Genomic DNA, 21,396 nt, shown 5'->3' on the forward strand with positions numbered 1-21,396 from the left:
GCTTGTAATCCCCACGCTTGGGAGGCTGAGACAGGAGGATCGAGCAGGTTCGAAGCCAGCCTCAGCTGGTTTAAGAGACCCTGTTTCCAAATAAAAATATAAATGGGTCTGGGAGTGTAGCCCGGAGGTAGAAGGCCCCTGGGTTCCATCCCCAGTACCAAAAAAAAAAAAAAAAAAAATAAATAAATAAAAATAAAAAATAAAAAAAAATAAAAAGAAATCTAAGATACATACCAGTATTTTTAGACTACAAACAGGGTGGCTTTCTTTTTTAAATACTTGGCAAAGAAAGCTGGGAGTGTTGATTCACGCCTCTAAGTCTAGTACTTAGGAAGCTGAAGCAGGGAGGATCACAAATTCAAGGCCAATCTCAGTAAATTAGCAAGGCCCTGTTTCAAAATAAAATAGGACTGAGGACGTAGCCCAGAGATAAAACAGCCCTGGTTCAATCCCCAGTGCCACCAAAACAAAAAATACCTTGGCAACCATTCTAGTTATATCCTAGACACTACTGTCCAGAAATAAAAATGACTTTGAAAGCTACATCATATTCATTAAGCATTATCATAAATCATTTTTGTGTGTTGGGTATCAAAGTACCATTCTCAAATCCAGAGCTAAGAAAATATTGCTTATTTTTGTTGTTGCTTTGTTTGTTCTTGTGGACATTCTAACTCTGAGCTATATCTCGAGCCTTAATTTTTATTCTGTGTGTGTGTGTGTGTGTGTGTGTGTGTGTGTGTGTCCCTAGGGATTAAACCTAGGGGCATTCTACCTCAGCTACATCCCCAGCCCTATTTTATTTATTTTATTACAGGTAGAACCCAGGGGCTTTCTCCCTCTGGGCTATACTCCCAGACATATTTTATACTTTCTTTGGAAACAGGGTCTCACTAAGTTGCTGAGAGCCTCACTCAGTAGCTGAGGCTGGCTTCAAACCTGTGTGATCCTCCTGTCTCAGCCTCCCAAGCATTGGGATTACAAGCTTGGGCCACCACGCCTGGCTCTTATTTTATTTTCATATGAAACAAGGTCTCACTAGGTTCATGAAAGTCTCACTGTTTGCTGAGGTTGTCCTCCAACCTGCGCTGCTGAGTCTGGCCTTGAACCTGGGATTGTCATGTCTCAGCCTCTCAAGTACTGGGATTACAAGGGTATGCCACCACAGGAGGCTTGAAAATATTGTTTATGGTTGTTGGAAATATGCTTTAAGGATGTTTTGTACCTTGAATAGGCAAATTTTCTACCCTTGAAGTAGTTAAAAACATTTTGATCCTGGTATCTTTTAATTGATGCCTTTTTATTTATTTTTTATTCTTTTGGTGGTATTGGGGGTGGAACCCAGAGGCTTTCTACTTCTGGGCTATACCACCAGACCTATTTTATATTCTATTTGGAAACAGGGTCTTACTAAGTTGCCAAGAGCCTCACTGAGTAGCTGAGGCTGGCTTCGAACCTGTGCAATCCTCCTGTCTCAGCCTCCCAAGAGCAGGGATTACAAGCGTGTGTCATCACACCCAGAAATTGATGCCTTTTTAAAATACTAAATTTCTTTTGCCTAGGTCTCTATGTTGATTAGTTGAGACAAAAGTAAATATGGCCTTCTACAGTTATAATTCAGTCTCAGCTATTGTCTGGACAAGGTAAGTATTGGAATCCCCCTATCCCTCCTCCATACACCCAATATACACACTATATACATATACATATGTGTGTGTGTGCGCATATATATGCTTCATTGTTCTAGATGAATAGGATGTATACACAATATACACACATACACACACACACGTATATATGCTTCATTCTTCTAGATGATAGGCTATATATAAAGAAGGATTGGCTTAATACATGAATAAAACTTTCTTACTTTTCGACTATGTTGGTTCTTAGGAAGCTAACATTTTAATGTATTTAAGTTTACCAAGCCAGTGTGGTGGCGCACGCTTGTAATCCCAGCATTCGGGAGGCTGAGACTGGAGGATCTCGGTTCGAGGACAGCCTTAGCTACTTAGTGAGGCCCTCTGCAACTTGGTGAGACCCTGTTTCAAATTAAAGAATAAAAAACTAGGGCAGGGGTTGTAGCTTGGAGGTCGAATGCCCGCCCAAGGGTTCCATCCCCAGACCTGCAAAAAAAAAAAAAAAAAAATTACCTAAAATTTTCTGTATGCTTTAGAACTCAGGCTGAGTAATTTTGTAGGTGTATAGTATAGGATAGATAGAAGATGTATGGTATTAGAGTGATGAATGTTACATGAGGCTTTGGGTTCCACCCCCAGTACCACCAAAAAAAAATGTGAAAGGGAGAAAAATGGGCAACGAACAAGGGCATATTCTTATCTCATTAAGGTTTGTTATCATTTATTTATTCAAAAGGCTATTAACTGAGAATTTACTATGTACCAGACACATTGTGCACCTTCTCTTTTGGTTATTCGAAGAGTATTCTTATCTTAGAATGGTTAAAAAATAATATGGGGAGGCTGGGCATGGTGGTGCACACTTGTAATCCCAGTACTTGGGAGGCTGAGACAGGAAAATCACAGGTTTGAGGCCTGCTTCAGCTAATTGGTGAGGCCCTCCACAACTTAGTGAGACCCTGTTTCAAAATAGAATAAAAAATAGGGCTGGGGGTATAGCTTGGAGGTAGAAAGCCCCTGGGTTCCATCCCTAGTACTACCCACCTACAAATAATAATAATATGGGGACCTGAGATAGCTCAATGCTAGAGTGGTTATTTGGCAGGAGACCATGGGTTCCATCTCCAGCAGAACACACATACATACACACACAACTTTGTGACTTCTGTCTGTAGTCCCAGCTACGCCAAAGCCCAGAGCAGGAGAATCTCAAGTCCAAAGCCAGCCTGGGCAATTACAGCAACACAGTGACACCTGTCTCAATATATGCAATATACGCAGTACTGGGGATAGAACCCAGGGGCGTAATACCTCCAAGCGATACCCCCAGGTCTATTTTTTAGTCTTTATTTTGAAACACAGGCTCACTGAGTTGTAAAGGGTCTTACTAGGTAGCTGAGGCTGGCTTTGAAACTACGCAATTCTTTTGTCTCCGTCTCCCAAATGTTGAGATTACAATTGTGTGCCACCATGCCCAGCTTAAAAAAAAATATATATATATATATAATATATATAATATAAATATATATATAAAATATAAATATATATAAAATATATATTATATATATATAAAATTGTGTGTGTGTGTGTGTGTTACTGGGGATGGAACCCAGGAGCATTCTACCTCCAAGTTACACTCCAGCCCTGTTTATTATTATTTTTTATTATTATTATTATTATTATTATTATTATTATTATTATTATTATTATTTGTGTGTGTGTGTGTGTGTGTGTGTTACCAGGAACGGAACCCAGGCGCTTTCTATACCTCTGGGCTACACTCCCAGACCTACTATATATATATTTTTTTTGTGTGTGTGTGTGTGTGTGGGTCTGGGGGTGGAACCCAGGGGCATTTGATCTCTGAGCTATACCTCCTGCCCTATTTTTTATTCTTTATTTTGAAACAGGGTCTCACTGAATTGCAGAGGGCCTCACTAAGTAGCTGAGGCTGTCCGTGAACTGTGATCCTCTGGTCTCAGCCTCCCGAATGCTGGGATTACAAGCGTGTGCCACCACGCCCAGCTCTATTTTATATTTTATTTGGAAATAGGGTCTCACTGAGTTGCTGAAAGCCTCACTCAGTAGCTGAGTCTACCTTTGAACCTATGCAATCCGCCTGTCTCAGCCTCCCAAGTGCTGGGATTACAAGTGTGTGCCACAACGTCCGGCTCCTATTTTTTTTTTTATTATTTTTAAACACAATATCACTGAGTTGCAAAGGGCCTCACTAATAGCTGAGGCTGTTTTCGAACCCTGTAATCCTTGTCTCAGCCTACCATGCCTGACCCTCCCTAGTCCTTTTTTTTTTTTTTTTTTAAGCCAGGTTTCACTGAACTGCAGAGAGCCTCACTAAGTGGCTGTCTGCGAACCTCAATCCTCCGGTCTCAGCCTCCCGAATGCTGGGATTACAAGTGTGTGCCACCAAGCCTGGCCTCCCTAGTCCTTTTTAAAATTATTTTTAAAAAGGGTGTCAGATGGGTGTGGTGGCACATGCTTGCAATCCCAGCACTCGGAAGGCTGAGACCAGAGGATCACACAGGTTCGAAGCCAGCCTCAACTACTCAGTGAGGCTCTAAGCAATTTAGTGAGACCCTGTTTCCAAATAAAGTATAAGATAAGTCTGGGAGTATAGCCCAGAGATAGAAAAAAACTCCACCCTCAGTACCACAAAATAAAATAGAATAAAACAAAATAAAAATAAAGATACTAGCCGGGCGTGGTGGTGCAGGCCTTAATCTCAGCATTTGGAAGGCTGAGACAGGAGGATCAAGGTTCAAGAACAGCCTCAGCTACTTAGTGAGGCCCTCCACAACTCGGTGAGACCCTGTTTCAAAATAAAGAATAAAAAAATAGGGCTGGGGGTGTAGTTTGGCGGTAGAATGACCAAAACAAACAAACTAAACAAAAACAAACAAACAAAAACCCACTCCTATTATAGGCACACACCTGTAATCCCAGTAATGGGAGGCTGAGACAGGAGAATTGAAAGTTTGAGCAAGTAATGAGACTTACCAACCTAGCAAGACCCTGTTTCAAAATAAAAATAAAACAGTGCAGGGGTATAGCTTAGAGGTAAAATGCCCATGGGTTCATTCCCGACCACCACACACACACACGCACGCACGCACGTTCTGTTGGAGCCAGGTGTGGTAGCCTGTAATCCCAGAATTTGGGAGGCAGATACAAGAGGATTGCAGGGGCACTCTACCTCCAAGCTACATCCCCACCCCTTTTTATTTTTTATTTCGAAACAGAGTCTGTCTAAATGACTAAGGGTCTCACTAAGTTGCTGAGGCTGGCCTCAAACCTACAATTCTCCTGTTTCAGCCTTCCAAGTATTAGGATTTTATGTATATGAATTGCACCCAGCTACAAGTCTTTTTATGATAACAGATAGGGATGATACTATTGAATGTAATCCCTGTCAGAAAGATGTTTACTAGTAGATTTTTTTGTGTGTGTGCTGGGGTAGAACTCAGGGACATTTTACCTCCAAGCTACACCTCCACCCTTATTTATTTTTTATAGTTTATTCTTTATTTTGAAACAAGGTCTCATTAAGTTGTGGAGAGCCTCACTAAGTAGCTGAGGCTGGCTACAAATCTGTGATCCTCCTGTCTCACCACGTCTGGCTACTTGTAGATTTTTTTTTTTTTTGTACTTGGGTTGGAACCCAGAGGCTTTCTACCTCCGGGCTATACTCCCAGACTTATTTTATACTTTATTTGAAAACAGGGTCTCACTAAGTCGCAGAGAGCCTCACTCAGTAGCTGAGGCTGGCTTCGAACCCGTGCGATCCTCCTGTCTCAGCCTCCCAAGCGCTGATATTACAAGCCTGCGCCACCACAGGCTTATTCTTTATTTTGAAACAGGGTCTCACTGAGTTGCAGAGGGCCTCACTAAGTAGCTGAGGGTGGCCGCGAACCACAATCCTCCTGTTTAAGCCTCCCGAATGCTAGAATTACAAGCATGCGCCATCATGCCCAACTTATTTATTTATTTATTTATTTATTTATTTAGTGGTGGTGCTAGGGTTGGAACCCAGGAGCATTCTACCTCCAAGCTACACCACCAGCCCTATTTATTATTATTATTATTATTATTATTATTATTGTTGTTGTTGTTGTTGTTGTTGTTGTTATTGTTATTATTTTTATTTTTATTTTTATTTTTTGGTGGTACTGGGGTTCCTGGAAGCCCTTCTACCTCTGGGATACACTCCCACAGGCTACACTCCAAGACCTATTTTTTTACTTTTTATGTGGAAACGGGGTCTCTTAAGCCAGCAAGGCTGGCTCGGAACCAGCGCGATCCTCCTATCTCCGCCTCCTAAGCTCGAGGATTACAAGCGTGTGCCACCACGCCCGGCTATTTTTTTATTATTTATTTTTAAACAGGGAATCTTAGCTGGGCATGGTGGCGCACGCTTGTAATCCCCGTGCTTGGGAGATTGAGACAGGAGGATCGCATGGGTTCGAAGCCAGCCTCGGCTACTTAGGTTTTCGGCAACTTAGCAAGATCCTGTTTCGAAAAAAAAAAAAAATAGGTCTGGGAGTATAGCCCAGAGGTAGAAAGCCTCTGTGTTCCACCCCTAAAAGCAGGGCATGGTGGCGCACGCTTGTAATCCCAGCATTCGGGAGGCTGAGACCTGGAGGATCACGATTAGCGGACAGCCTCAGCTACTTAGTGAGGCCCTCTGCAACTCAGTGAGACCCGGTTTCAAAATAAAGAATAAAAAATAGGGCAGGGGGTATAGCTCCGAGGTAAAATGCTCCTGGGTTCCATCCCCAGACCTGCAAAAAGAAAACAACAAAATAAAACGGTGTTTCACCGAGTTGCGGAAAGCCTTCTCAATAAGTAGCTGAGGCTGTCTGCAAACCATGATCCTCCTGTCTTGGCCTCCCAAATGCTGGGATTATGAGCGTGTGCCACCACACTTGGCTTTTTTTTTTTTTTTTTTCAAGTCTGGGGATAGAACCCAGGGGCATTCGACCTCTGGTCTACAACTCCCTGACCTACTTTTTATTCTTTATTTTGAAACAGTATCTCACTAAGTTGCAGAGGGCCTTATAAACAGTTAAGGCTGGCCTTGAACCTGATCCTCTGGTTTCAGCCTCCTGAATGCTAGGATTACAAGCATGCGCCACCATGCCTGGCTATTGGCTTATTTTTTAAATTTTGAAACAGGGTCTCACTAAATTGCTGAGGGTGTCCTCAAACCTGTGATCCTCCTGTCTCAGCCTCTCAGGTACTAGTATTACAAGTGTGCACCACCATACCAAGCTTATTCTTGGGAATGAACTAATTAACATTTCCCATAGAGCATATTCAACCATAGAACATACTGTTTCTCATTTGGGGAAAAAGTTATGTTTGGGGCTGGAGTATAGCTCAGTGGCAGAGCACACGCTTAGCATATGTGAGGCCCTGGGCTTGGTCCTCACCACCCTACACACGCACAAATATACTTAGTTCACTAACAGCTGCTTACGGGCTTTAAATGCATTGCATTGTTTTGCCGTGTATACTGGCGTACACCTGTAATTCTAGTACATGAGAGGCTGAGACAGGAGGATCACAGGTTTAAAATCAGCCTCAATAGCTTAGCAAGATCCTGTTTTAAGACAAAAATAAGAAGCCAGGCGTGGTGGCACACACTTGTAATCCCAGCATTTGGGAAGCTGAGACAGGATGATCCCGGTTCTCAGACAGCCTCAGCTACTTAGCGAGGAGGCCCTCTGCAACTCAGTGAGACCCTGTTTCAAAATAAAGAATAAAAAATAAGGCTGGGGGTGCAGCTTGGAGGTAGAATGCTCAGCTTATTCTTGGGAACTTCCTAATTAACATTTCTCATAGAACATATTCAAGTATAGAACATACTGTTTCTTATTTGGGGAAAAAGTTATGTTTGGGGCTGGGGCTCCATCCCCAATACCACACACACACACACACACACACACACACACACACATACACACACACACACACACACACACAGAGCCAGGCATAGTGCTGCATCCTTGTAATCCCAGGACTTGAGAGGCCATACCACACACACACACACACACACACACACACACACACACACACACACACACAGAGCCAGGCATAGTGCTGCATCCTTGTAATCCCAGGACTTGAGAGGCCAAGACAGCAGGATCGCAGGTCCGCAGCCGGCCTTACCAACTTTGTGAGGTCCTCTGCAACTTAGCGAGACCTGTTTTTGCTTTGTTTTTGTTTTTTGCAGTACTGAGGATGGAATCCAGGGGCCTTCTACCTACATGTTACACACACAACCCTATTTTTTTTTTTTTTTTTGATCTGGGGATGGAATTCAGAGCATTCAACCTCCGAGCTACATCCCCTGCCCTATTTTTTATTCTTTATTTTGAAACAGGGTCTCACTGAGTTGCAGAGAGCCTAAGTAAGCCGGGCGTGGTGGCGCACGCTTGTAATCCCCACACTTGGGAGGCTGAGGCAGGAGGATCGCACGGGTTCGAAGCCAGCCTCAGCTGCTTAGTGAGGCTCTCAGCAACTTAGTGAGATCCTGTTTCCAAATAAAAATTTTTTTTTTTTTTTTTTTTTTTTGGTGGTACTGGGGTTCCTGGAAGCCCTTCTACCTCGGGGCTACACTCCCATACCTATTTTTACATTTTCATTTTGGAAACAGGGTCTCCTAAGCCAGCGCGCCGGCTGGCTTCGAACCTGCGTGATCCTCCTGTCTCTGCCTCCCAAGCGCGGGGATTACAAGCGTGCGCCACCACGCCCTGCGTCCAAATAAAATTTTTTAAAAAAAGGTCTGGGAGTAGAAAGCCTCTGGGTTCCACCCCCAGTACCAAAAAAAAAAAAAAAGAAAAAGAAAAAGAAAAAAAAAGAGCCTAAGTAGCTGAGGCTGTCCGCGAACTGCCATCCTCCTGTCTCAGCCTCCTGAATACTGGGATTACAAGTGTGTGTCACCACGCCAGGCTACCCAGTCCTATTTTTAATTCTTTCTTTTTTTCTTTTTTTTTTTTTTCGTTTTTTGTGGGTCTGGGGATGGAACCCAGGGGAATTTGCTCCGCTACACCCCATGCCCTATTTTTTATTCTTTATTTTGAAACAGAGTCTCACTAAATTGCAGAGGGCCTCACTAAGTAGCTGAGGCTGTCCGTGAACCGCGATCCTCCTGTCTCAGTCTCCTGAATGCTGGGATTATAAGTGTGCGCCACCATGCCCAGCCCTATTTTTAATTCTTCTTCTTATTTTTTTTTTTTGCAGGTTTGGAAATGGAACCCAGGGGCATTCAACCTCTGAGCTACACCCTCAGCCCTAGTTTTTACTCTTTATTTTGAAACAGGGTCTCACTAAGTTGCGGAGGGCCTCATTAAGTCATTAAGTAGCTGAGGCTGTCTGGAACCGAGATCCTCCTGTCTCAGCCTCCTGAATGCTGGGATTACAAACCTGTGCTACCACACCCAGCTTAATTCTTAATTTGAAATAGGGTCTTACTGACTTGCAAAGAGCCTCACTAAGTAGCTGAAGCTGTCTGAGAACTATGATCCTCCTGTTTCAGCCTGCCAAATGCTAGGATTATGAGACCCTGTTTTTAAAATAAAAAATAGCCAGGTGTGGTGGCGCATGCTTTCAATTCCTGAGCTTGGGAGTTGGAGACAGGAGGAACGTGCAGGTTCAAAGCCCGCCCCCCTGGTTTAAGAGACCCTGTTTCCAAATAAAAAAGTATAAAATAGGTCTGGGAGTCTATCCCGGAGGTAGAAGGGCTTCCAGGAATCCCAGTACCACCAAATAAATAATATAATAATATAATATAACATAATATAATATAATAAAAATAGGGCTGGGTTGTAGCTCAGAGATAGAATGCCCCTGAGTTTCATCTCCACTAATACACACACAAGCCAAAAATCATCGTGTGGTTTTGTTTGAGGTTTTTGTTTGTTTGGTCTTAGAGATAGAATCTGCAAATGTGTGATCCTCCTGTCTCATTCTCCCAAGTATTAGGATTACAACTGTACACCACCATGCCTAGCTCATTGTTTTGTTTTAACCAGGTAACCTATCTATTCTTTAATTTTTAAGTTTGTAATATTATACGCTCACCCCAGAAACGCTGTTCTTTATTCCAGGCTCCCTAGCCGTTTCGCCCATCCTATCTGCTCTTATTCCCCAGCACTTGCATTCCTTCACTTGCCAGATTCTTATTTCAATAAGACATATAGGAGGAGCTGTGGAAGCAAGAAGTACTGTCACCCCTATCAATCGGGCAATAAAGTGCCTCCCTTCCGAACTAGACCAGTGCAAAGGCTACATACAACTGCCTTGCTACCACAAAACCCTGGAAAATCTCAGCTGGGGCAAACGCGAGAAAAGCCAAAGGTGACAAGCCCTCAAACCACGAAAGAAGCTGGAACAAAGATTAAAGAAGGAAGGTGTTCTTATAGGCAGAAAATCATGGATGAACTTAAACATTATTCCACTGGGTTCCACTTGCTTTGGATTGACACCAAAGTGGCTGCCAGAATGGTTTGGAGGCTGCTGCACGGACAGGTGCTGACCAGAAGAGAGAGGCGAAGGGTAGGCAATGAGCAAGGAGGTCTGGAATTCATATGAACTATTTGGGAATTTTTTTTTTGTGTGTGTGGTACTGGGGGTGGAACCCAGGGACTTTTCTACTTCCGGGCTATATTTCCAGACTTTTTTTTTTTTTTTATATTTTGTTTGGAAACAGGGTCTCACTAAGTTGCTGAGAGCCTCACTAAGTAGCTGAGGATGGCTTCGAACCTGTGCGAGCCTGTTGTCTCTGCCCCCCAAGCGCGGGGATTACAGACGTGCGCCACCACGCCCAGCGGGAACCTAATTTTAAACTCAAACTTCATTCTTTTTCTTCTTCCTGTTTGTTTGTTTATTGCTGTTGGGAATTGAACCTAGCCCTTTTAATTTTTTATTTTTTTTGCGGGTCTGGGGGTGGAACCCAGGACCATTCACCCCCTGATCTATTCCCCCTACCCTATTCTTTATTCTTTATTTTGAAACAGGGTCTCACTGAGTTGCACAGGGCCTCACTAAGTACCTGAGGCTGTCCATGAACCGCGATCCTCCAGTCTCATCCTCCCAAATGCTGGGATTACAAGCATGCGCCACTATTCCTGGCTGAACCTAGCCCTTTAAAAAAAATTTTTTTTTTTGGTACTGGATGTGGAACTCAGGGGCATTCTACCTCTGAGCTACACCCCAGCCCTATTTTTTTTTCTTTATTTTGAAACAGGGTCTCACTGAGCTGCAAAGGGCCTCATTAATTAATTTTATTTTATTTATTTATTTTTTTGAGGGTCTGGGGATGAAACCCAGGGACGTTCAACCTCCGGGATACACCCCTGGCCCTATTTTTTTATTCTTTATTTTGAAACTGGGTCTCACTGAGTTGCAGAGGGCCTCACTAAGTAGCTGAGGCTGTCCATGAACTGCGATCCTCTGGTCTCAGCCTCCTGAATGCTGGGACTACAAGCGTGCGCCATCATGCCTGGCTCAAGGGCCTCACTAATTTAAACTGAGGCTATCTGTGAACTGTGATCCTCCTGTCTTAGCTTCCCAAATGCTGGGATTATAAGCATGCACCACCATACCTGGCGAAAAAAAAAATTATTTTCAAATAGGGCCTCACTAAGTTGCTGAGGCTTGCCTCGACCTCCCAAATACTGGAATTACAGGTGTGCACCACCATGTTTATTTTATTTTATTTTATTTTATTTTATTTTTGTGGTACTGGGGTGGAACCCAGGGGCTTTTCTACCTCCGAGCTATATTCCCAGCCCTATTTTATGTTTTATTTTGAAACCAGGGTCTCACTAAGTTGTGTAGCTGAGGCTGGTCATGAACTTGTTATCCTCCTGTCTTAGCTCTCAAGTACTGGGATCACAAGCATGCACCACCATTCCTGGCTTAAGCTTTATCTTAAATATACCAAGTTAAGCTAAGTGTGGTGGGCACACCTGGGAGGCTGACAGGAGAATCTCAGATTCCTGGATGGCCTCCGCAACTTGATGCCCTCAGCAAATTACTGAGACCCTGTTTCAAAATAAAACAGAGTTAGGATATAGCTCAGATAGAATGCCCTTGGGTTCAATCCCCAGTACCACAAAACAAATAAATATATACATAAATACATAAATAGGGTTTGGGGTGCAGCTCAAAGGTAGAATGCTTCTGGGTTCCATTCCCAATACTACAATAAACAAATAAACCAAATTAATTTTCCTAGCATGCTTGAGACCCTAAGATTGGTACCCAGCACCTGTTCACCCCCCATGTTTAGGAATAGGAACTACTGGGGAGGAACAGTATTTTTTTCTCCCTCCCACCCTCCCTTTCTTCCTTTCTATCTTTCCCTTCTTCCTTCTTTCCTCCTTTCTTTTTTGCAGTACTGGAGCTGGAACCCAGAGGCATTCTACCTCTGAGCTCTACCCCCATTCCTATTTTATTCTTTTCCTTTTGAAACAGAGTCTAAATAAGGTGCAGAGGGCCTGACTGAATTGCTGAGGCTGACCTCAAACCTGCAACCCTCCTGTCTCAGCCTCCCAAGCGCTGCAAATACAAACCTGTGCAACCATGCCCGGCCTTTTTTTTTTTTTTTTTTGCACAGCACTGAGGATGGAACCCAAGACCCTACATATGCTAGGCAAGTGCTGTACCACTGAGCTACAATTCCCAGTCCCCAACAGAATCAGTTTCTTACTGAATTCCCTATTTATCTGCAGCTGACTTGCTGTAATACAATTTAGATATATATATATATATATATATATATATATATATATATATATATATATGTATGAATATAAGTATACATATATATATTTACAACTTTTTAATCTCCCTGAGGGGTTAAAAGGCATCAGATTTAATGTGCATCAGAAATACAAAGTAGTAAGATGGGTGTGGTGGCACATGCTTGTAATCCCAGCATTTGTGAGGCTGAGACAGGAGGATAGTGGTTCGTGGTCAGCCTCAGCTACTTAGTGAAGTCTTTGACAACTTGGTGAGACCCTGTTTCGAAATAAAGAATAAAATATAGGGCTGGGAAGGGCCGGGCGTGGTGGTGCATGCTTGTAATCCCAGCATTCAGCAGGCAGAGACTGGAGGATTGCAGTTTGGGGACAGCCTCAGCTACTTAGGTCTTTGGCAACTCAGTGAGACCCTGTTTCAAACACTAAAAAGACTAAAAAATAGGGCTGGGGGTGTAGCTCGGAGGTAGAATGTCCCTGGGTTCCATCCCCAGTACTGGGGGAAAAAAAAATAGGGCTGGGGGTGTAGCTCAGAGGTGGGATGACCCTGGGTTTCATCTCCAGTACCACAAAAAAAAAAAAAAAGAAAGAAAGAAAGAAAGAAAGAAAGAAAGACAAAGTAGTAGCTAGGTGTGGTGGTACCTGTAATCCCAGTACTTGGGAGGCTGACACAGGAGGATCGCAGGCTCAAAGCCAGCTGGAGCAACTTGGTGAGACCCTGATTCAACATAAAACAAAATTGCGCTGGGGAGTATAGCTCAAAGATAGAATGTTCCTAGATTCAATCCCTAGTACCACAAAAGAAAATAAAAAACAAAAATAATACTGAGGCAGGGTTTTTTTTCTTTTTTTTTCTTTTTGGCACATCCTAAAATAATGAAATATTGCTTATGCTTAATTCCCCAGCTGTTGAGAACTTGTGCTGATTTCTTCCGCTTGGTTCCATTTATGGTGTTCATAATTGTACCCTTCATGGAATTTTTGATACCAGTGTTTCTGAAACTCTTTCCAGATATGTTGCCATCAACTTTTGAAAGTGAATCCAAAAAGGTATGTAAGACTTTTTGTGTGTGTGTGCGGTACTGGGGATGGAACCCAGGGGCATTCTATATCTGAGATACGCCCCCAGCCCTATTTTTTCCTCCTCCTCCTCCTCCTCCTCCTCCTCCTCCTCCTCCTCCTCCTCCTCCTCCTCCTCCTCCTCCTCCTCCTCCTCTTCTTCATTTTTTGCAGTACTGGGGATGGAACCCAGGGGCATTCTACCTCTGATCAGTACCTCCAGCCCTATTTTATTCTTTATTTTGAAACAGTGTCTCACTGAGTTGCAGAGGGCCTCATTAAGTAGATGAATCTGGTCACGAACTGTGATCCTCCTGTCTCAGCCTTCCAAATGCTGGGATTACAAGCGTACGCCATCACGCCCAGCTTATTTATTTATTTATTTATTTATTTAAGACTTAAATAATTTTATTAAAATATAGAAATACAGAAAAATAGAAATACAGAAAATAGTTACAGCCCCATGCCAAAATGGCATGAGGCGGGGAGGGTGGCCAGGGCTGACTCACCACTCCCCCTTATTTATTTATTTGAAACAGGGTCTTACTGAGTTGCGGAGGACCTCCTCACTAAATACCTGAGGCTGGCCACAAACCATGATTCTCTTGTCTCAGCCTCTCAAATGCTGAGATTATAAGCATGTGCCACTACACCCAGTTTAGGTATGTAAGACTTTTAATTTTTTTTTCCAAAAAATTATATATTATAAGCCAGGTGTGGTGGCACATGCTTGTAATCCCAGTACTTGGGAGACAGAGAAAGGAGGATAGTGCAAGTTCAAAGCCAGCCTTAGCCACTTAGTGCAGCTCTCAGAAGCTTAGACCCTGTTTCCAAATAAAATATAAAATAGGTCTGGGAGTGAAGTCCAGAGGTAGAAAGCACCTGGGTTCCATCCCCTGTACCACACACACACACACAAAAAATTAAACATTATAAATTTGGCATGGTGGTGCATGTTTGTAATCCCAGTACTTAGGAGGCTGAGACAGGAGTATTGCACAGATTTGAAGCCAGCCTCAGCTACTTCATGATGCTCTCAGCAGCTTAGTGAGACCCTGTTTTCAAATAAAATACAAAAATAGGTCTTGAGGCGGGCTTGGTGGCTCACGCTTGTAATCCCAGCATTTGGGAGGTTGAGACTGGAGGATCATGGTTCGCAGACAGCCTCAGCTATTTAGTGAGGCCCTCCTTAACTTAGTGAGACCCTGTTTCAAAATAAAGAATAAAAGCCGGACGTGGTGGTGCATGCTTGTAATCCCAGCATTCAGGAGGCTGAGACCAAAGGATCGTGGTTCGCGGACAGCCTCAGCTACTTAGTGAGGCTCTCTGCAACTCAGTGAGACTCAGTTTCAAAATAAAGAATAAAAAATAGGTCAGGAGGTGTAGCTCGGAGGTTGAATGACCCTGGGTTTCATCCCCAGAGCTGCAAATAAATAAATAAATAAATAAAAATAAAAATGAATAAAAAACAGGTCAGGGAGCCAGGCATGGTGGCACATGCTTGTAATCCCAGCATTCGGGAGGCTGAGGCTGGAGGATCACTATTCGTGGACAACCTCAGCTACTTAGTGAGGCCCTTTGCAACTCAGTAAGACCCTGTTTCAAAATAAAGAATAATTTTTAAAAATTGGGCAGGGGATGTAGCTTGGAGGTCAAATGCCTCTGGGTTCCAGCCTCAGCCCCCCCCCCAAAAAAAAAGAATACATAGTAGAAATAATGTCATGAATGTATAAAAAAAAATGTCAATTTCAATCTATAAGCCTTGGGGGTGAGGGTGAAGGGGGGTACCCAGTGGGGAGAGGAACAGAAGTTGTGTGCATGTATTTTTCTAATACTCTGTACACGAATATAAAATTACAGTGCAGCCAATTAAAAAAACAATAGACTTTATTTATTTATCAGTACTGGGAATTGAATACAAGGATGTTCTACCTCTAATTTTTTTTTTTTTTTTCGTGTGGTATTGGGGATTGAACCCAGGGGCATTCATTCTACCTCCAAGCAACATCCCCAACCCTATTTTATACTTTTAGTTTTATTTTTTTATTTTTTAAATTAAAAAATTTTTTTTTATTGGTGCACTGTATTCATACATCATAGTGGGATACAAACTTTTGTAGACATACATGCACACATTGCCCAGTCAGCCCCCACCCGATCCCCACCCCATTCTCTCCCCATCCCTCCCTCCCATGCTTGGCTTAGTGGTTGACATCTAGTATTATAGCAATTTATCCAAAATTAAAAATGATAATCTCACATAACAGTTTCATTTGTCTGATACCAAGCTTTTGATGACTTAAAGATAACATTTCAATATTTCTTTTTACTTTCTTTCTTACCAGAGAATATTTTTTTCTATTTTTTTAGGTGAAACTATCATATATTTATATATTTATTTTCAGAAAAAACTCTGTCCTAATATGGAATATGGACTCTAGATACCCAAAACGATCTTGGAAAAGAACAAAGCTAGAAGATATATATTTTCTGATTTCAAACCATATAAAGCTACAATAATTGAAACAGTATAGTACTATTCTAAAGGCAGATATATAAACCATTGGAGTTAAATAAAAGCCTAGAGCTAAATTCTTCCCTATATTGTCAAATTATTTTTGACAAGGTTTTCATGAACATTTGGTGGTAGAAATAATAATATTTTAACTAAATATTGTTGAAACATAATAATTACATGGAAAAGAATAAAGTTGGACCCTTACCTAATCCCATATACAAGTATTAACTCAAAATAGATAAAAGACCTAAATATAAATCTTAAGACTATAAACTTTTAGGAGAAAATCTGGGTCATAAAACCTCACAACACTGAAATTGGCAGTGATTTCTTGGATATGATTTCAGTGGCAGAGGCAACAGAAGAGTATACAAACTCCCTAAAAAATAAAAAAAACTATTGTATATCCAAAGACAATGTAAACAGAGTTAACAGTTACTAATAGAATGGGATAAAATATTTCCAAATGCTATATCTGAAGGTATATTAATATTCCAACTAGAAATCCTAAAAATTAACAACAATAAAGGCAAACAATACCATTTAGAGATAGGTAAAAGACTAACATAAGTAATGAATCTCCACAGATAACCAATCTTAGTTGACTGTTGGATGGAAACTCTTGTTTTTCTGGTTCTGGTGTGTGTTACCTATTTCTTCTTTGTAGTTAGTCTCTTTGAGTATTTTCTCTAGCGCTGTTTTTTTTTTTTTTTTTTTTTTTTTTTTGGTGGTACTGGGGTTCCTGGAAGCCCTTCTACCTCCGGGCTACACTCCCAGACCTATTTTTACATTTTTATTTGGAAACAGGGTCTCCTAAGCCAGCGCACGTGGCTGGCTTCGAACCTGCGCGATCCTCCTGTCTCTGCCTCCCAAGCGCGGGGATTACAAGCGTGCGCCACCACGCCCGGCTTCTAGCGCTGGTTTTGAAGACAAAAATTCCTTCAGTTTCTGTTTGTCATGGAAGCTTCTTATTTCTCCATCTAATTTGATAGAAAGTTTTGCTGGGTAGGAAATTTTTGGCTGGAAGTTGTTTTCTTTCAGAGTTTGGAATATGTTACTCCAAGCCCTTCTGGCTCTCATGACTTGGTTTGGGAAGTCTGGAGTGATTCTAATTGGTTTGCCTCTGAATGTCACTTGGCCCTTTGTTTTTGTTGCCTTTAAGATTCTCTGCTTGGCTTCCACATTGGTAATTTTGACAATTATGTGGCGTGAGGATCCTCTTCTCCGATCGTGTCTAAAGGGAGTTCTATAAGTTTCCTGGACCTGTGTATCGACCTCTTGCTCTATGTTTGGAAAATTTTCTGCTATTACTTCCTTGAAGAGATTGTTGATCCCTTTGGTTTCACTTTCTTTTCCCTCCTCTATTCCAATTATTCTTAGGTTAGCTCTCTTAAAATGGACCCATATTTCTTCAATATCAGATTCCTGCTGTCGAATATTTTTTCCTAGATTAGAAACTATGCGTTCATTTTTGGAATGATCATCTTCTAAGAGCGAGATTCTGTTCTCCATGTGGTCTAATCGGTTGTTTGTGCTTTGAATTGAGGCCTTTACTTCATTAATTGCATCCTTTATCTCTTTTTGGCTCTCTCTGAGTTCTTTTCGAAGCACCTCTATTATTTCTACAGTTGCATTCATTGCTCTAGTAGTATTCCTCTTTCCCATGATTTCGGAAGTTTGTGCCTTCTCTGGGTTATTCCCTTGGGTCACTATGACTTCACTTAAGGTGTTCTGGATCTCGAGTCAGTAGTATCTCAGACCCCACTACTCCTTTACTGGGTTGTATCACAGAATCTCCGACCCAGAGAGTCGATAGAGGCTGCTTTAGACTGTGGGGGGTGCCAGGTTGCACGTTCTCCTATGGTGTGATATCTCTGCCACCGCCCCTCCCCCACTGGGTCAAGTCCCAGGGAGTACAGTACTGGGATTTCTCCTCTGGGGCCCGCAATTTGACTCACTGTTCTGGAGTATGCAGATGTAGCTGTACTGGATTCGGTGAATTCTCTGCTGCTGCCGCCGGTGGCAATATGGCGCCTCTGCCACGCCCTCGGCCGTGAGGCTGGCATATTTTCTTCTTGGTTTTGATTTCCACTCTGAATCCCTGCGGCATGTGCTGAGCTCAGCCACTGGGAGCTTTAGATTTTACCTGCGGCGAGAAATCCCGCCTGGCTGTTCCGCAGCGGCTCACCTCGGCTTGCTGTAGCCGTCCGGTGAATTTGCCGCTGCCGCCGGCAGTATGGCGCTGCTGCTGCGTCCTCGGGCGTGAGGCCAGTGTATCTCCTCTGTGGCTCTGAGCTCTGTTCTCAGTCCGCTTTCTCTCTGGAGCCTGGTGGTTTTTTTGTTTCTCTGGTGATGGTGTTTTCTGGCTATGAAAGGCGCTGATTTTGTGGTAATGGAGATTGGTTGTTAGCGGGGCTCTTAAGCCCCGCTTTTCTCGGTCGCCATCTTCCCGGAAGTTAGTTTTATTTTTTATTTATTTATTTTTTGGTACTGGGGATGGAACTCAGGAGCATTCTACCTCTGAGCCTTACCCAGCCATATATTTTTTATTCTTTATTTTAAAACAGGGTCTCACTGAATAGCTGAGGCTGGTCTCAAACCCGGATCCTCCTGTCTCAGCCTCCCAAATCTGGGATTTCAAGTGTGTGCCACCACGCCTGGATATACTTTTAGTTTTAACAGGGTCTCACTAAGGTTCAGAGGGCCTCACTAAATTGCTGAGGCTAGCCTCAAACCTGAAATCCTCCTGTCTCAGTCTCCCAAGTACTGGGATTACAGACATGTGCCACCATGCTTGGCTTTGTGTTCTACCTCTAACCCCCCACCAGCCCTTTTTGTTATTTATTTTGAAACAGGGTCTCACCAAGTTCCCAAGGGTCTCACTGAATTGTAGTGTTGTCATGGAATCTGAGATCCTCCTGTCTCAGCCTTGCAGGTACTGGCATTTCAGGGGTGTGCCACCAAACCTAGCTTTTACATGAAAATCTGACAGAAAGTCTTGTTCTTCTCTACTACTCCTACGTACCAGCTCTGATTTCTCCGAGTATTAACATCCTGAATCACTGTGGCACAGGTGTTACAACTAAAGAACCGTATTAATACATTCATTAATTGAAGTTTGCATTTGACTTTTGGGCTACCTTCTGAGGTCTGTGGTTCTGTGAGTTGTGTAAGGAATGTGCTACCATACCCAGTTTATTAAAAAAATTATTTATTTATTTTTTGCGGGTCTGGGGATGGAACCCAGGGGCATTCTACCTCTGAGCTACACCCCCTGCCCTATTTTTATTCTTTATTTTGAAAGAGGGGCTCACTAAGTTGTGGAGGGCTTCACTAAGTAGCTGAGGCTGTCCGCAAACTGCGATCCTCCAGTCCCGAATGCTGGGATTACAAGCGTGCGCCACCACGCCCAGCAAAAAATTTTTTTTTTAATTTTAAAAACAGGATCTCAAGCCAGGCGTGGTGTCACAGGCTTGTATTCCCAGCACTTGGGTGGCTGGAACAGGAGGATTGCACAGGTTTGAAGCTAGCCTAAGCTACTTGGGCTCTCAGCAACTTAGTGAGACCCTGTTTCCAAATAAAGTATAAAATAAGTTCTGGGGTGTAGCCCGGAGGTTCAAAGCCCCTGGGTTCCACCCCCAGTACCACAAAAACAAAACAAAACAAACAGGATCTCAGCTGGGCATGGTAGTCCACACTTGTAATTCCAGCATTTGTGAGTCTGAGACAGGAGGATCACGGTTCGAGGACAGTCTCAGCTACTTAGTGAGCCTCTCCACAACTTAGTAAGACTCTGCTTCAAAATAAAAAATAAGAAACAGGGCTGGGGGTGTAGCTCAGAGGTAGAATGCCCCTGGGTTCCAGCCCCCTAGTACCGCAAACAAACAAAAACTGAGGAGGCTGAGACAAGAAGATTACAAGTTTAAGACAAGCCTCAGCAACTTTGGGAGGCTCTCAGCAACTTGGCAAGACCCTGTTTCCAAATTAAAAAAATAAAAAAGGGCAGGGGAAGTAGCTGGGAGTCAGAAGGCCTCTGGGTTCTATCCTCAGTACCATAAAAATAAAGAAGTTTATTAGAAAGATAGAAATACAGAAAATAGAAATACAGCTCCATACCAGACTGGCATGGAGGGGTGACTCGAAATGAATACAACCCAGCTTTTTTTAATTTTATTATTAAGGAAGAAAAACAGAAAAAGACAATGGCTGCAAAGTTGGAACTAGCAAAATTCCTTCAAGAAACAATTACAGAAATGGCAAGGAGGAACAGAGCCAAGATGGGAGATGCCTCTACACAGCTGTCATCCTACGTGAAACAGGTGTCAGTCTTCTGTGTCACAGCAAACAACTCCTGGGCTGGAGTTCTATGAATAATGCACATTGCCATGGATCTTCCAAATTGTTCAAATCTTTGAAATTGCAAATATCTAAGTTATAAAATACAGTATTACAAATTTATATCATGATATAAATATTGCATAAATTATATCATATATAAATATCATGTATCATAATAGTTTTCAGAAAATTACTTTTTTTTTCTCTTCTGGAAATTGAACCCAGGGGTGTTCTACCTTCGAGCTAGCCCTATATTTTATTTTTTATTTTGAAACAGGAACTTACTAAGTTAATGGAGGGTCTCATTACATAGCTGAGGATGGCCGTGAACCTGTTATCCTCCTGTCTCAACCTTCCAATTACCAAGATTAGAAGTATGCACCATCGCACCAGACTCAAGAAAAACCTAATTTTTCTTTCTTTTTTCTTCTTTCTTTCTTTCTTTCTTTCTTTCTTTTCTTTCTTTTTGTGTGTGTGTGTGACACTGGAGATTGAACCCAGAGACATTCTACCTCCAAGCTAAAATCTCAGCCCAATTTTATTTTATATTTGGGAAATTTGGAAACAGAGTCTCACTAGGTTGCTGAGAGTTTTTATTTTATTTTATTATTTTTTCTTTTTCTTTTTTTTGGGGTGATACTGGGGTTTCTGGAAACCCTTTTACCTCCAGGCTACACTCCCAGACACCTATATTTTATATTTTTATTTGGAAACAGGGTCTCTTAAGCCAGCTGAGGCTGGCTTCGAACCAGCGTGATCCTCCTGTCTCTGCCGCCCAAGTGCAGGAATTACAAGTGTGCACCACCACACCTGGCTGCTGAGAGTTTTTAAATTGCCAAGGCTACCTTTGAGCTTGTGATTGTCCTATCTCTGAACTTGTGATTATCCTGTCTCAGCCTCCCAAGTACTGAGATTACAAGCATGTGCCACCATGCCTGGCAAAAAGCTGTGTGTGTGTGTGTGTGTGTGTGTGTGTGTGTGTGTGTGTGTGTGTATGTGTATGTGGTGCTGAGGATTGAGCCATTGAGCCTAGGGGTATTCTACCTCCAAGCTATACCCT

General features: G+C 42.5%; 1 protein-coding gene across 1 annotated transcript in view; it reads left to right on the top strand.

Moving 5' to 3' along the window:
• Nucleotides 1–1,596: 1,596 nt before the first annotated feature.
• LETM2 (leucine zipper and EF-hand containing transmembrane protein 2) overlaps nucleotides 1,597–21,396 on the top strand; it is a gene marked incomplete at both ends in the record, with an annotated part of 38,264 nt that continues 18,464 nt past the window's right edge. The window contains 4 exons of the mRNA XM_080710584.1: nucleotides 1,597–1,643; nucleotides 9,767–10,214; nucleotides 13,328–13,471; nucleotides 20,180–20,317. Coding sequence (XP_080566710.1) covers nucleotides 1,597–1,643; nucleotides 9,767–10,214; nucleotides 13,328–13,471; nucleotides 20,180–20,317 — 777 coding nt within the window. The remainder of the gene's footprint in view (nucleotides 1,644–9,766; nucleotides 10,215–13,327; nucleotides 13,472–20,179; nucleotides 20,318–21,396) is intronic.

This window comes from Muscardinus avellanarius (genome assembly GCF_963383645.1).
Source record: "Muscardinus avellanarius genome assembly, chromosome: 14".
In the NCBI taxonomy this organism is placed as follows: domain Eukaryota; kingdom Metazoa; phylum Chordata; class Mammalia; order Rodentia; family Gliridae; genus Muscardinus; species Muscardinus avellanarius.